This window comes from Aedes albopictus, chromosome 3, assembly GCF_035046485.1.
Source record: "Aedes albopictus strain Foshan chromosome 3, AalbF5, whole genome shotgun sequence".
Lineage (NCBI taxonomy): Eukaryota > Metazoa > Arthropoda > Insecta > Diptera > Culicidae > Aedes > Aedes albopictus.
In genome coordinates this window covers 326,119,919-326,135,181 of record NC_085138.1, presented here as the reverse complement: position 1 = coordinate 326,135,181, position 15,263 = coordinate 326,119,919, and the positions used below count along the sequence as shown (strand labels likewise).

General features: G+C 44.1%; 2 protein-coding genes across 2 annotated transcripts in view; one reads left to right on the top strand and one right to left on the bottom strand.

The window, feature by feature from the left end:
* LOC109623336 (uncharacterized) overlaps nt 1-5,247 on the bottom strand; it is a 40,168-nt gene extending 34,921 nt beyond the window's left edge. The window contains exon 1 of the mRNA XM_062842837.1: nt 5,116-5,247. The gene's annotated coding sequence lies outside the window, so the exon portion shown is untranslated. The remainder of the gene's footprint in view (nt 1-5,115) is intronic.
* A 4,169-nt stretch (nt 5,248-9,416) lies between these two features.
* On the top strand, nt 9,417-11,369 carry LOC134291535 (uncharacterized). The gene is made up of 2 exons (XM_062859422.1): nt 9,417-9,810; nt 10,092-11,369. The coding sequence occupies exons 1-2, from the start codon at nt 9,796-9,798 to the stop codon at nt 11,367-11,369; spliced, it is 1,293 nt and encodes a 430-aa protein (XP_062715406.1). The 5' UTR covers nt 9,417-9,795.
* The last annotated feature ends 3,894 nt before the right edge of the window (nt 11,370-15,263 follow it).

Here is a 15,263-nt window from a genome sequence, read left to right as displayed (position 1 = left end):
CCCGGCTTGAACTACAATTTGTTTTCGATCCGGCGGTGTGGTGAGCTTGGTATGGAAGTAGTGTTTACCAAAAATGCCGCTGTGATTAAGAGAAACGGTGAAGTGTTGTGCACTGGACGTCGCACGGATAGACTGTATGTGCTAAATGTGGACATGGAGAAAGTGATGGGCTCGGAGAGCTTGGCAACCGTGCAATCTATGGACAATGTGGAGATGTGGCATAGAAGATATGGCCACATCGGTCGAAGTGGACTAAATAAACTGATTAGTGGTGAAATGGTGAACGGAATTTCGCTTGACAAGAGTGCAGTGCTAAAAATGGGAATGTGCGGCCCGTGTTTGGAGGGCAAGCAGACCAGAAAACCGTTCCAGGATATGGTACTGCCACGGAGCTCCCGGCCGCTTGAGCTGATACACAGCGATGTCTGCGGCGCGATGAAGCCAGCGTCTTGGAATGGTAAGCGATATCTAGTCACATTCACTGACGATTATACTCACTTTTGCGTGGTGTACATCTTACACACGAAAGACGAGGTGCTGGATTCGTTCAAATCCTACGTGGCGATGGCCGAGGCCCACTTTGACAGCAGCGTAAGCCGCCTGCGTTGCGACAACGGGGGCGAATATGTGGGTAGAGCGTTCACTGAGTTCTGTGCCGTTAAGGGTATCCGTGTCGAGTACACTGTACCCTATACCCCGCAGCAGAATGGGGTCAGCGAACGCTTAAATCGCACCATTCTCGATAAAGCGCGGTCGATGATTGCTGATTCGGGATTGAGCAAGTGTCTGTGGAACGAGGCTGTCCAAACGGCCGCATACCTTATCAACAGGAGCCCGACAGCAGCGGTGACGTCGAACAAAACCCCGTACGAACTGTGGTACGGCCACAAACCGGATGTGTCTCGGATGCGGATCTTCGGGAGCTTGGCTATGAGTCTGATTCCACAGGAGAAGCGTAGCAAGCTTGAAGCGCGTAGCAGGTCCAGCTATTTCGTCGGGTACGGGCCAAACGGATACCGGCTGTGGGACGGCAAGAAGATATTCATGGCTCGCGACGTGGTGATCAAGGAAGTGCCGTTACCTCCGCTCGGTCGAGGCGTCTGTAGCGATCCGGAAGTTGTTCAGTGCCAGGAGGAATGTTCTTCGATGGGTGACGATCGCCGATTGGCTGGACCGCGATTCCAGATCAACGACATGGAAGCAACAAATGGCATTCCTGACGATGGAGATTCTGATACAGACGGAGAACAGGAGCCGGCGCGGGGCTCAGATCCACCGGAGACTCCCAATGTACGTCGGAGCGAACGAATCAGAAAGCCACCTGCAAAGCTAAGCGACTACATGTGCATGGCCTTCGCACTCAACGCGGAGAACTACGTGGAGAGTATTCCGAGTACAATCGAGGAGCTGAAACAGTTGGACGACTGGCCGGAGTGGAAGCGAGCGGTGGATGATGAGCTGCGGTCATTGACGGACAACGGAACGTGGCAGCTGGTAGATTTACCGGCAGGATGCAGGCCAATCGACTGTAAGTGGGTGTTCCGGACGAAACTCAACCCGGATGGCTCAGTGCAGAAGCGGAAGGCAAGATTGGTTGCCAAAGGCTTTACGCAGAGATACGGTTTTGATTTCTCCGAAACCTATGCGCCCGTTGTCAAGATGTCTACAGTACGTTCCATGCTTGCATACGCCCATCAACATGACTTGCTCGTTCATCAAATGGACGTAACGGCTGCGTTTCTCAACGGTACACTAACGGAGGACATTTATATGAGGCAGCCCAAAGGATTTGAGGAGGGAGATAGAGTGTGTAAACTGTTCAAATCCATTTACGGTCTGCGTCAAGCATCGAAAGCCTGGAACGATCGCTTCAACGAGTTCATGATTGAGTGCGGATTCCAACGATGTGAAGAGGACAACTGCCTCTACGTACGATACGGAAGCGACGGTCCTGTCTACCTGCTACTCTACGTAGATGACGTACTGGTTATCGCGAAGAATCTGAACAGCGTGGAGGTGGTCAAGCGAACGCTTCAGAAGGAGTTCCGAATGCAAGACCTCGGAGAAGCTAAAGTGTTCTTGGGTCTACAAATCGACCGGGATCGGAGTCAAGGCACCATGAAGCTAAGCCAGCCGTGCTACATCAACGCAGTCCTGAAGCGATTTGGCATGCAAGACTGCAAACCGGCGCGTACGCCCATGGAGACTAACTTGCAGCTCGAGAAGTCCCTGGAAGCTCAACACCTGGATAAGCCTTTTCGTGAACTCATCGGCTGTCTCACATACTTGGTAGTGACATCACGGCCGGACTTGAGCGCGGCGGTATCCTTCTTCAGCCAGTTCCAGTGTAATCCGTCGGAGCAACATTGGGGACATGCAAAGAGGATGTTGAGATACTTGAAGGGTACGGCGAACTTCGGGTTGGTGTACGCAAAAAGTGAGACTGGTCGTCAGATCGTCGGGTACGCGGATGCCAATTGGGCAACCGACATCAACGATCGTCACTCGACATCCGGATACCTGCTTCAGCTGTACGGATCAACAACGGCGTGGAGTTCCAAGAAGCAAAGAACCGTGGCACTGTCCTCAACCGAGGCAGAGTGTAGTGCCCTGGCTGATTGCATATGCGAAGCGTTATGGACCTGCAAGTTGCTTGAAGAGTTGAAGTTGCTGGATCGTCGTCCGGTGAAGATATTCGAGGACAATCAGTCCGCGATAGCCGTCGCTGAATCTGATGGCCCCTCGAAGAAGATGAAGCACACCGAGGTGAAGCTGTCGTTTATCAAACAGTGTGTACGAGAAGGTAAGATAGAGGTGAGCTACGTGCCGACTGCGGAACAGACAGCTGATATCCTTACCAAAGGATTGCCAGCCGCATCGTTCGAGAAACATCGTTCTGCATTGGGTATTAGAGGGTGATAAGTTTAAGGAGGGATGTTATACTTGACTATAAACTGATCACAGTGTACTGGGTATAAACTAAAGGGATAATGGGTAATACCATGATAACGTGTAACCAAGAAGGTAAACAATAAAATTTCATTCAGTTGTCGCATTCGTATAGAACACACGCGTTTCTTTACTGCTCCGTATATATCACCGTTTATACAAATAAAAAATTTTGTATGAACAAATGACCACGAGGGGGGTGGTTGAAAAGTCCCAAAAAAATGACCACGTGGTTTATGGACAGCCCCAGGGCGAGAATGCTGCAACACCGTACGAGAGCGAATGAGGCACGTTACAGACAGGCGCGGAACAGGCAGAACTCAGTCTTCCGGATGAAGAAGCGCCAGCAGGAAGAACGAGAGCGCGAAGCGATGCAAGAGCTGTACCGCGCTAAGGATACACGAAAGTTCTACGAGAAGCTCACGCAGAGGCTTCGTGCCACAAGCCGACATGTGCCGAGATAATTACGGGAATATTCTCACGAGCGAGCGTGAGGTGGTCGACAAGTGGCGGCAGCATTACGATGAGCACCTCAATGGCGACGTTGCGACGTATGTGTACATGACGAAAGACTTCCGGCCCCTGACCTCCAAGAGATTTAGGAGGAGGTTGGCCGGTTGAAAAATAACAAAACCGCTGCAGCAGATCGACTACCAAGCGAGCTTCTAAAATACGGTGGAGAAGCACTCCCAGACACTGGGTCATTACCAAGATTTGGGAGGAGGAAGTATAACCGGAGGAATGGATGGAAGGTATCGTGTGTCCCATCTACAAAAAGGGCGACAAGTTGGATTGCGGGAACTCTACTACTGAGCGCTGGCTACAAGATACTCTCTCGAATTTTATGCCGCCGTCTATCACCGATTGCAAGAAAGTTCGTGGGACAGTATCAGGCTTGATTTATGGGTGAACGCGCTACAACGGACCAGATGTTCGCCATCCGCCAGGTGTTGCAGAAATGCCGCGAATACAACGTGCCCACACATCACTTGTTAATCGATTTCAAATCGGCGTATGATACAATCGACACGGATTCTCGGATAAACTGATACGATTGATCAAGGCGACGATGGATCGAGTGATGAGCGTAGTTCAAGCATCAGGGACACTCTCGAGTCCCTTCGAATCTCGCAGAGGGTTACGGCAAGATGATGGTCTTTCGTGCTTGCTGTTCAACAATGCTTTAGAGGGTGTAATAAGGAGAGCGGGGATAAACACGAGTGGGACGATTTTCACGAAGAGTGAAGCCATGCGAATCGGATTAGTCATTAATGTGTCGAAGACAAAGTACATGATGGCAAAGGGCTCCAAGGAGGAATCACCGCGCCCGCCACCCCGAATTTATATCGACGGTGATGAAATAGAGGCGGTTGAAGATGGAGAAGGCAAATGAACCACGAGCTGCATCAGCTGCTGAGAAAACCAACCATCGTCCACACCGTGAAAATCGGGAGGCTACGGTGGGCGGGTCACGTCATCAGGATGTCGGATAGCAACCCGACTAAAATGGTTCTCGAGAGTCATCCGACCGGTACAAGAAGACGTGGAGCGCAGCGAGCTAGGTGGGTCGACCAAGTGGATGACGATCTGCGGACCCTACTCAGAGTGCGGAACTGGAGACAAACAGCCATGGACCAAGTCGAATGGAGACGGCTACTATGTACAGCAGAGGCCACCCCGGCCTTAGCCTGATCGGTAAGGTAGGGTAAGTTTATTTTTGAAAAAAATAGGAAAGATGGAAGTTCTACGTTGAAAAATTATCGTTTTTGCAAAAAAAATGATCGCATAAAAATTTGTAGCCCGTATCTCAAGGCTAAGTAGTTCCTGAAGCTCAAGGGGCCTTAACTAATTGTAAAAGGGGGCTGAGAAAAATGTTTTTTTTTTTTTTGACAAAGAAAATACTCAATCTATCGAAACGGACCAATTTACGACCTTAAAAAGCTAAAAATGTGCCCTCAGTTGTGATATCTCTACTCGTTTGTAAGCTACTGTTTGCGGTTGCAGAAAACCAAAAAAACAATCAAAGTCCAGGAGGACTGATGGAATCAATTGGTCCTAGACTGTGAGCGGAGGAGAAGAATGCTTCATTTCCTTAGTCGTAGACTCAACGGAGTCCACCAAGTAAGTAAGTAGCATAGATCCTCAAACGTCAATCAAAAAACTTACTCGTATTGAAGTTCGCTTCGTGGTACTGCGTCTTATCGGGATCATCGATGGCCACTATCACCTCCTGCTGTGCCGCCGTCAGTGCAATCTGCACGCCCAGAACCTGCAAAGGGAAATCCAAATTGAAACGAATTACTTGTATATCCGCAATAATGAAGAAACTTTTCAGTTATTATCAAGTGTACCACCCCAACCATAGGGCATCAGCTGCGACAATCCCACATGTCGGTCCAAGAATTTCTTTCCCTCTACATAACATAACATAATAAAGGGTTCAAACTTGCTCCGATCCGGGTAGTAGCGCTGCTTGCTGAACAAACTTTCCCATTTCAAACGACTCGTGAAACGTGATGTGAATATCGAGCAAAAAAAACTTCTAACCCAAGTTCACAAGTTCAAGCTACTGGGTTCAAGATTGGGAAAATCAACCATCAGAATCAAATCACGCGCCAAACAACAACGCAGAACTTTTCTGATTTGGTAAACAAGAGTCTCGGTTCACTCGCTGTAAAACTGATTAAGTTTACCAAAAGCTTGAAAAAGATGAAGAGTTTTGCGCTTGACGCATCCACGCTTGTCAAAGATGTAGCCTTGGGTAAATAAATATCCAATGGATCATTTCATTTCGAGTGACCGAGGTCATGTATAAGCGCTCATCGCAAAGTTAGAATATACAATTTGGTGAAACAATCATGACCCCTCAGCAGACAAAATTGCAGGCCCCTGACACGGCCTATATCAATGCATTGGAATCATGGTAGACAGGATGTCCTGGGCGCTAGTAAATAGCGCCCACTGTCAAATGCGAAAACATCAACAATTTTTTGTTTAACGTTTATTTTGGTTTGTTGACCAATTTTTGGAATCATTTTTTCCACCTCTTATGATCACAAAACACTTCAATCTCGCTTTAATATTAATGTACGGTAAGAGGAGCATGCGATTAGTTGAATAAAGCAACCCAACAAACACGCATTATAAATGTGATTTCGTGTGTGGCTCACAACATCAAACAAAAGCTGCGTTTGTTGATTACACGCTCATTTCAATTTGCACGAATATGAGTATAAGGCAGTGAGATGTTGGCTACGATATATTTCATTCATGCCAGGGGCCTGCAAAATTGACTCTGACACGGTCGTAGACAGCTTTCCAGTAGAAGGTAGGTGGGAAGGTGGCGAGCACTAGTTAAAATCAAACTGAGTCACACACATATCACAGATTGAGGTTGGTCTTGATTAATTACCGGCCATAACTCACCCAATTCAAAACAAGGTCTTAGAGTGTCCAAAAATCCACAAAATTTGAAATGGGTCATTTCAAACGACGCGTGAACGGCATTTGACACGACAGTACATGGATCTTGAAAGTAGAACATTCCCTTGAGCAAATGTAGTGCAACACAAAGTTTGGTCTAACCGAGCGGGTGAAGGTTCGCATCAGTTCTAGTTGCGAATTCCAGGTTCGTCAAATCCATCAACTTTGAAAAATGATGTGGCCTTGCCTCTACAGCCAGCAGCAACGCCACCCTCCAACGCACGCATGTCAACGTACGACCCCTTCTGTGTGGTGTGAGACAAATGCTCAGCAGGGAAGCTCCACTTGAGCATGAGCCGTCTGTCTGTCGGTTGTGCCGCCAATCAGCCGGCATCCACTGACTGACTGTCACCACACAATTGGTAGGTAGGTATGTGGGAGCCACATGGATTGCAAAACATTGGAAGGTGAATGTAGGCATCGATTGTTTCTTTTCCGCTGCTTCTACACACTAAAAAAATCTCAATTTTAATAGTGACACAATTGATCGAATTGTCTGAAACAGCTTTGACATAAACATAAATAAGCCACATTTTTACACCTTTTGTGACGTATGTAATAAGTTTATATTGTTTGAGTTCTGCCAGCCATAATTTTAAATCACAGATCTAATAATTTAGTTCTCTATGCTGTAAATTTACGCGATATGTTACAGAAACATAATGTTTACTGATGTTGAACTGGCAAACAGCACCCTACAAAATCAGATGAAGACTGCAGTCGATTGGAAATTTGTTTATTACGAAGGTGAAACAGCATAAAAACTGCTCATAAACTTAACACCGAGCCACAAACCTGGGAATGACAATCCGTTGCCATCAGCCGATGCAGTGCTCAGTCAATCAGAAGGCGGCTTTGTCTGCTTGGCTGCGATGACGGCTGTCTCCGTACATACATACACGCCAGCAGTGACAACGCGACAGCCGAACTGGCAAGTTTGTTTATGGTAGAAGTTGTTCATCTTCGACTACCATCCCTTCAACGTGATGAGTCAGCCGAGAGAGCAAGATCGGAAACTGACACTCTGAGGATCGAATCCCGAATGGAACTTTTTTGTATTTTTCTGTTTCAATATTCGGTGCTATAAATAGCACAGTTCTCAATCATGTATACAAGCAGCCGACGCGCTGAGCTGTTGCGGTAAAATTACATGAGTTTAACATGTTCCGTTTCCTGTAAAAATAAGATCGCACACAATTTTGCGTCAAATGTGTTGCTTTTATATGTCGGACTTATATGACACAAAATTACAAGATTTTTTCGAAGTGTGTAGCGACAAACACCGAATTGATTAGAACACAATTGTATGTCAGCCGAACCAGTCGGAATGGGAGCCACGCTTAAAGGTCAAGTTGAGATATCTGAATTGAAGGTCTACGCCACCACCGTTCCTTCCTACCGCAGCGATGTGAATTCATAATTCATCGTTATGGAATTCGGTAGAACTATTCCAGGAGTACAATGCCCATAGGAAAATTAAGAGTAATGAGCCGGATTTAAGAATTACCTAGAAATAGTTCAGCTGTCATCGGGGAGTATCCGGGAGGGTGTCGGTGACGCCAATCATTAAAATACAACACTGTATTGGCAGTATGGTGTCCACGTGAACCTATAGCTGCCTGCGGGATTGACACTGACCTACAACACCCCGAGAGTGTGGGAAATTTCGATGACAATGGAAAGCGTCTCGCGTCCGACTTACCGTTAGGTCGGTGATTTTCATGGGCGTTCGTAGGAGCAGTCGGGTATATGTTTAATAAGATAGAATGTCCTGGTAACAGGTGTTTTATTTAGTCTTCTTTCTCTTAGCGTAACACCCCAACTCGAACATAGCCTGCTTATCACCTTGGTGTAACACTCCCGTAGTTATTATCTCAAAGTTTTCTCTGTCACAATGGTCACATGAAGTCAAGGAAATTTCCATTCCGAAAAGTTCCTGAACCGACTGAAGATCGAATTCATCATCCTCAGAATGGTCGCCGCTCGCTTACCGCTACGGCTAGATGGACCCTTTCTGCGTTTCTCGTACACTAGTGTAGGGTAATTGTTCCCTTCGTTGTGGTAGGAGCTAATGTTGCGGTAATAGCCATTGTGCACTTTTTCGACTGAAATATTACCAAAAGGTATTTTTAATAGATGTGTTGTGCTTAAATTATGAGATTGCACCATTTGTTTGCTTAAGCTTTGCCCAAAAACCTATTTAAAAAAAATCCCCTAATATGTTTGCTGCTGTGTTCCTATTGTTGCGGTAGTGTTCCTAATGTTGCGGTATCCCATATGATTTCAACAATACCGCAACAATAGGAACAAATACCGCAACATTAGGAACACAATGTTCTTACAGATAAATACAAATGAAATGCTCATAACAACTTCAAAGTGGCAATATTTCGTTATTTTTTCGTAGATAAAGATTTTTTTTATTTTCATCTCAATCCATGTAAAAAGTTTGCTTGGGGCGATACAATTGTGGTTTAAACATGAACCCAGTGCGCCTCCATGATCGGATCAATTACCCTACTGTTTCATAGAAAGCTCGGAAGATCAAGTCAAATATACCAATCAACTCAGTTCTTCGAATTAAGATTATATCTGTATGTGTGTATGTGTGTATGCATGTATGTCTGTGCGCAAAAAAAAAGTTCACTCGCTTTTAGGGCACTGCACCGGCACGATTTAACGAATTTTAGCACAAATCGAAAAGGAATTTTGCCACATTCTTTGCTGTTGGTCCGAATCGGTCAAAGACTTTTAGTGATCCGGAGCAGCACCGTTGGAACTGGCTCTATAGGCTGCGCGAACCGTACAGTGGCGCCATCTACAAGTGTTTAAAGAAAAAGTGGAAAAATGTAAACAAAATAATTGCATGAAAGACCCGATTTTGTTCACTGTTTTTACAACTGTTTTTAAATAAAGTGCGTTGAGTTTTTTATTGAAGTCGATAGTGTCACGAGTGGAGATTTTATTTTTGTTGTTTGTGTAGCATCTAAGTAGTCTTTGATCATAGTGTACATTTGACAGTATTCAGAGAAATAAATTCATTCTGTATTCAACCACCAACCAACGAGGTTCAATTACTACATTTGGCGACTGCGGATGCTGATTATTCAACCCACCAAAGACGGAGAATATCTACAGGAACAAGTCCCAGTGTACCACCATTCGATTTGGAAGGAGAAAACGAAACTGAAGCAGATCAGGAAGCGGAAGTCGAACAGTAGCGGATTCAGTGCAAGATTCAGTAAGCGGAAATTGAGCGGTCGAGATTCGGGCAGCGTACAAGATTCAGGAAAAGGCATAGAGGTCCGGATTCAGGAAGCAGATTTGAATTGGGCGGTATCGTAAAAACAGGAAGATTTGAAGATGGCGTGGCCGATGGTATGTAAATTTTTGGTTGAGGAAAATTTTCAGTTTTGTTGTTTGTAGTTGCCTTGGAACGCAAACCAAATATGAAAAGCTGTTGAAACCAAGATGGATTTCAAAGCAGGAAAGTTTGGGTTGCCCATAGAAATTCATTTGTTATGAAATGGGAGCAACAGAAACCAAACAGGAAAAGGTAGAGCGTTAGTAGGACTAGTATATGTTTCAAGGATATATGGTTATTGTAAACCACTCTAACAACTATCAGTTGAGGAAGTAATTTCAACTTATCCCTCTAGGTCAATCCTCTCATCCCACCATTCGTAGAAGACGCTGAAGGAAGCGTAACCGTTCGCTGGGAGGAATGGAAGAAGCAATTTGACGCGTATGTAAATTGGAGAGGCATTGAAGACCACGAAGCTAAATTCAAAACCCTGGCGCTATTCAGTGGACCGGATATACGGAGAATTATTGACCGGATCGATGTGGACGAAAATCATCCGATTGAAAATCGATACCACCTGGCTATTGAAGCACTGGACGGATATTTCATTCCCCGAATCTCCATCGCGTTCGAGTTGCAGAAGTTCCGGCAAGCGTCTCCGTTACCAGGTGAGAACATTGAAAGGTTTGTTTTTCGACTCCGGAAGCTTGCTGAAAACTGTGAACTTGGCGATCAGACTGAAAAGCTGATCGTTAACCAGATCATGTCGACCACGAAGGATCTGAAACTGAAGGCCAAAATTCTGAAGAGTGATTTACCGTTGAATCAAATTATCGCTGCAGCTCGTGCGCATGAGTCGTTGCAGTCTCAGTTGGATCAATGCGGAACAAGCGGAACTCCTTGCCCGGCGGAAGAAAGCGTATTGAAAGTCAACAAAATGGACCAACAATCGAAGGAAACGTTGAGGAATTACAAGCAGAAACGGTGCCCCCGATGTAACGGACGTCATGCATTCCGAAGCGACAACTGCCCTGCCAAAGATCAGAAATGTCACATTTGTGGAATAGTCGGACATTTTGCCCGTTGCTGCCGTCAGGTTACGAAGGTTCGCAATAATGATCGAAACTCTGCTGAAACCACCCATTCCGACAGACCAAGCACCAGGAGGAAACAGTACATTCGGGAAATCAAACGCACGGATGATGAAGCTGATGCAATAGATACAGAAGCGGAAACATTCGATCTTTTCCATCTGGACTCGAAGAAACGAACAGCGATTGTTTGTATCGGTGGAACTACCATGAAGCTCATCATTGACACTGGAGCAGATGTCGACGTGCTGTGTGACCGCGATTGGAAAACCCTAAAGGAAACCGGATTTTCGGCGTTCAGCGTGAGAAAGGGCAGCAAGAAATCATTCCAGGCCTACGGAACCGGCAACAATCTCAAGGTTCTTGGAGAAGTTGACACGGAAATTACATGGAAAGGGAACACCGCTGAAACAACATTGTACGTTATCGAGGGTGGAAAATGTTTACTCATGTCCGGAGATACAGCTGAGAAATTGGGATTGCTGAAGTTCGTACAAGCTGTGGATAATGTGACCTTCCCTCACATGAAAGGTAATGTTTAACTTACTTGTAATTAATAATTCACAGATATATAAATAAATTCACTGAATGGAACAATATTTCTATTAGGGATTGTGGCGAATATAAAAATCGATAAAACAGTCTCTCCAGTTCGACAATCAATTAGACGTATTCCTTTTCCATTAGAAGCGTTAACCTTAAAGAAACTCAAGGAAATACTTAATCAGGACATAATTGAAAAGGTGAACGAAGCTTCCGAATGGGTCTCACCCATGTTGGTCAAACGGAAGAGCTCATCAGAAGTCAGGATCATAGTTGATTTGCGTGAGGCTAACAAAGCTATAGTTCGAGAGGTTCATCCATTACCTACCATGGAACAAATGACATGTAAAATTGGCGGGAACAAAGTTTTCACAAAGCTTGATGTGAAACAAGCATTCCATCAGGTATTACTACATGAAGATTGCCGTTATATAACCACTTTTATATCGCCTCTTGGTTTGATGCGATACAAACGATTAATGTTTGGCCTATCTGCCGCCCCTGAAATTTTCCAAAAGGTGATGGAAACTTTATTCGCCGATATGCCGTGGCTAATCATTTTCATAGATGACATACTGATACCAGCTAAAAACAGAGATGAACTTCATCAACGAACAATACTTGTGCTTGAACGTCTCCATCAACACAATGTTTTGTTAAATAACGAGAAAATTGTTTCAAATGTGAAAGAAATAGATTTTCTTGGCTATTTGATCTCTGGTAGCGGTGTTTCTGTTTCACCAAAGAAATTGGAAGCAATACAGAAAATGGAGCCACCACGTTCGTGTGCCGAAACTCGAAGTTTTCTCGGACTTGTAAATTTCGTTCACCGTTACGTTCCCGATATGGCCACACTCACATTTCCGCTGAACAGTTTAACTCGGAAAGAATCCAAATTTATTTGGGAAGCTGAGCATCAGGAAGCATTTGATAAAATAAAATCCATATTAATGAAACACGAGACTTTAGGATTTTATGACCCTTGTGATGAAACATTCATAATTGCCGATGCTAGCCCTGTTGGATTAGGCGCTGTACTTGTACAAAGGCACAAAGGAGATCATGGACGTATCATTTGCTACGCATCCAAAACACTTTCTCCTGTTGAAAGGAAGTATGCTCAAACAGAACGTGAAGCTCTTGCCTTAGTTTGGGCCTGCGAAAGATTCCATGAATATGTCTACGGTTTAACCTTTTGGTTGATCACGGATCACAAGCCGCTGGTATCGATATTTGGAGATCGCTTGAGGCCCTCGCCTCGGATCGAGAGATGGAAATTGAGGTTGATGTCCTACGATTACAAGGTCATGTATCGTCCTGGAAACAGTAATATCGCAGACGTACTCTCTAGGCTTTGTCAACGTGTTCCCGATTCAGATCCAACATTTGATGAGGAATCAGAAAGGATCGTGAAGATTTTAGCGGTAGACACATGCCCAAGATCGGTGTCTTTTGAGGAAATTGAATCGGCTACCAACAATGATATTGAATTGCAAGAACTTATCCAATGGATACCTTATCCGGCAAACCGTTGGCCGAAAACATTGTCCAGATACAAGAAAATTGCCAGCTCCTTGATGAATAATGGAAACTTGATAATGAAGGATAACAAAATAGTTGTACCAAGAAGCTTACAAACAAGAACCCTTCAGATAGCTCACGATCCTCATCTGGGTATATCGTCGATGAAACGACGTCTGCGCACAAAGGTTTGGTGGCCTCACATGGACAAAATGGTGGAACAATTTGTGCAAAGCTGTTCCGGATGCCTTCTGGTTTCTGAACCCAAACATCAGCCTGTTTCCAGGATCGAAATGCCAACATTTCCATGGCAAAAGCTGGCTATAGATTTCATGGAAATACCTGGGGGAAATCACTTGCTTGTAATTACTGATTATTTTTCGAGGTTTCAGTACTTCATACATCATACATGTAAGACGATTTTAAATTTAATTTTATTTTCATAGATACATTGAAGTAGCAAATCAATCAACAATGACCGCAAATCTAACAATAACCAAACTTCGAGAAGCTTTTGCACGTTTTGGTTATCCCGAAATGATTGTATGCGATAATGGGCAGCCTTTCGCATCGGAAGAATTCGCAAGATTTTGTTCAGTCAACGGCATCACCATTCAACATACTGTACCGTATGCTGCTTTCCAGAATGGTCTGGTAGAAAGACAGAATCGAAACCTTTTGAAAACTATTCGAATAAGCGTCGCTACTGGAAGAAACTGGAAGAACGATCTTCAAGATTTCCTACACTCTTATAGAGCTACACCACACTCATCTACAAATTTTAGTCCCTCAGAATTATTGTTTGGGTGGAATATTAGAGATAGACTACCACCTATCAGGAGGAAAGTTGATGTAACAAAAGCACGAGAGAATGATAAAAACTCAAAAGAAAAGGGCAGGTTATACACTAACATGAAGAAACATGCAAAGTATTCTAAGATAGATGTAGGCGATCATGTTCTCGTGAAAAACATGTTGAGAAAGAATAAGTTAACTACAAATTTCGCGTCTCAGCCACATATTGTGCTTCAACGAAATGGGACCAGACTCAAACTTAAAAATCTTGATTCTGGTGTAATAACAGAAAGACACGTAAATCACACAAAACCAATTGTAATTAATAATCCACTATTAACTAACTTAACATCATCAAACACTAATCTAAGCGATAAGCGACTGCAAGACGAAGAACAACATCAATCGGTATGGTCCAAACGTTTGAGAAGCAATCGTTCCTAATTTGTTAACTAAATATATTAATATTCATAAACTGTATTATTTGTAAAATTGACAAAGGGAGAGAATGTAGCATCTAAGTAGTCTTTGATCATAGTGTACATTTGACAGTATTCAGAGAAATAAATTCATTCTGTATTCAACCACCAACCGACGAGGTTCAATTACTACAGTTTGTACACACGATTTATTACAGTGACCAGCGAAAGAACACTGCCTGCTTATCCACATCAAGAATCATACTTTTTTCGGAGCAAGTTTTCAAGTTGAACGGTAAGTTTAACAACAAAAAATCGATAAGAAGCATCGTAGGAGAAGCTCAATCAAATGTTAATAGATAAATTACTCCCAATGAACAATTTGTGAGCGAATTTTCAGAGTGCCAAAATGGATGAATGCTACAAGAAGCTACCGTGCGTAAAGTGCATTGTACCTTCCTGCTCTCAGCACCGTGAAGCTGCTGTATCGTTCCACAAATTCCCGAACGAGCAACGTGATAGAAAAAGGTACCAGAAATGGGTAAAACTATTGAAGTTAAAATATGCGCCTACCCAGTACTCCGTGGTCTGCAGTCGTCACTTCCAGATAACTGACTTCCATTCTCCCAGTGAGTATTCATACATTATTTAAATCATATTTGGTAACTGATAATAATCTCCCACTTTTATTGACAGAATCTTCAGAGCAAACAAAACTAATTCTGAAAAGTGATGCGCCGCACCTCCCATTTTTTAAGCTCACTGGATAAAATCATGCGAACCTCCCTTGGTGGTTCGGAGGGATTTGAGCCACGAAGACAGCTACAAAATATATGCACGGATGAACCTTCCACTTTTGTAACTCCGGCTACCATTACATGACCGTTTTTGAAGACTTCATTTCCCTCCTTCCAGTTTCGTTTGCTGCCATCAGCAAAGTCAAACAAATCGACAATGTCGATCTCTACACGAACTGTTTGCAGGAAAGTATTCTAAAATCAAGGAAAATAGCTGTTCAGTAAATATAATCAACTTTCCTTTAGTAAACATTGGTGAAACACTGACCGCTTGCTGGTCCATAATGTGATCTACTGCAACAACTGCGGCAACAACTAAGCTGTGTTTAAGTAGCTGAAAAATACAACTAACGGCGACAAT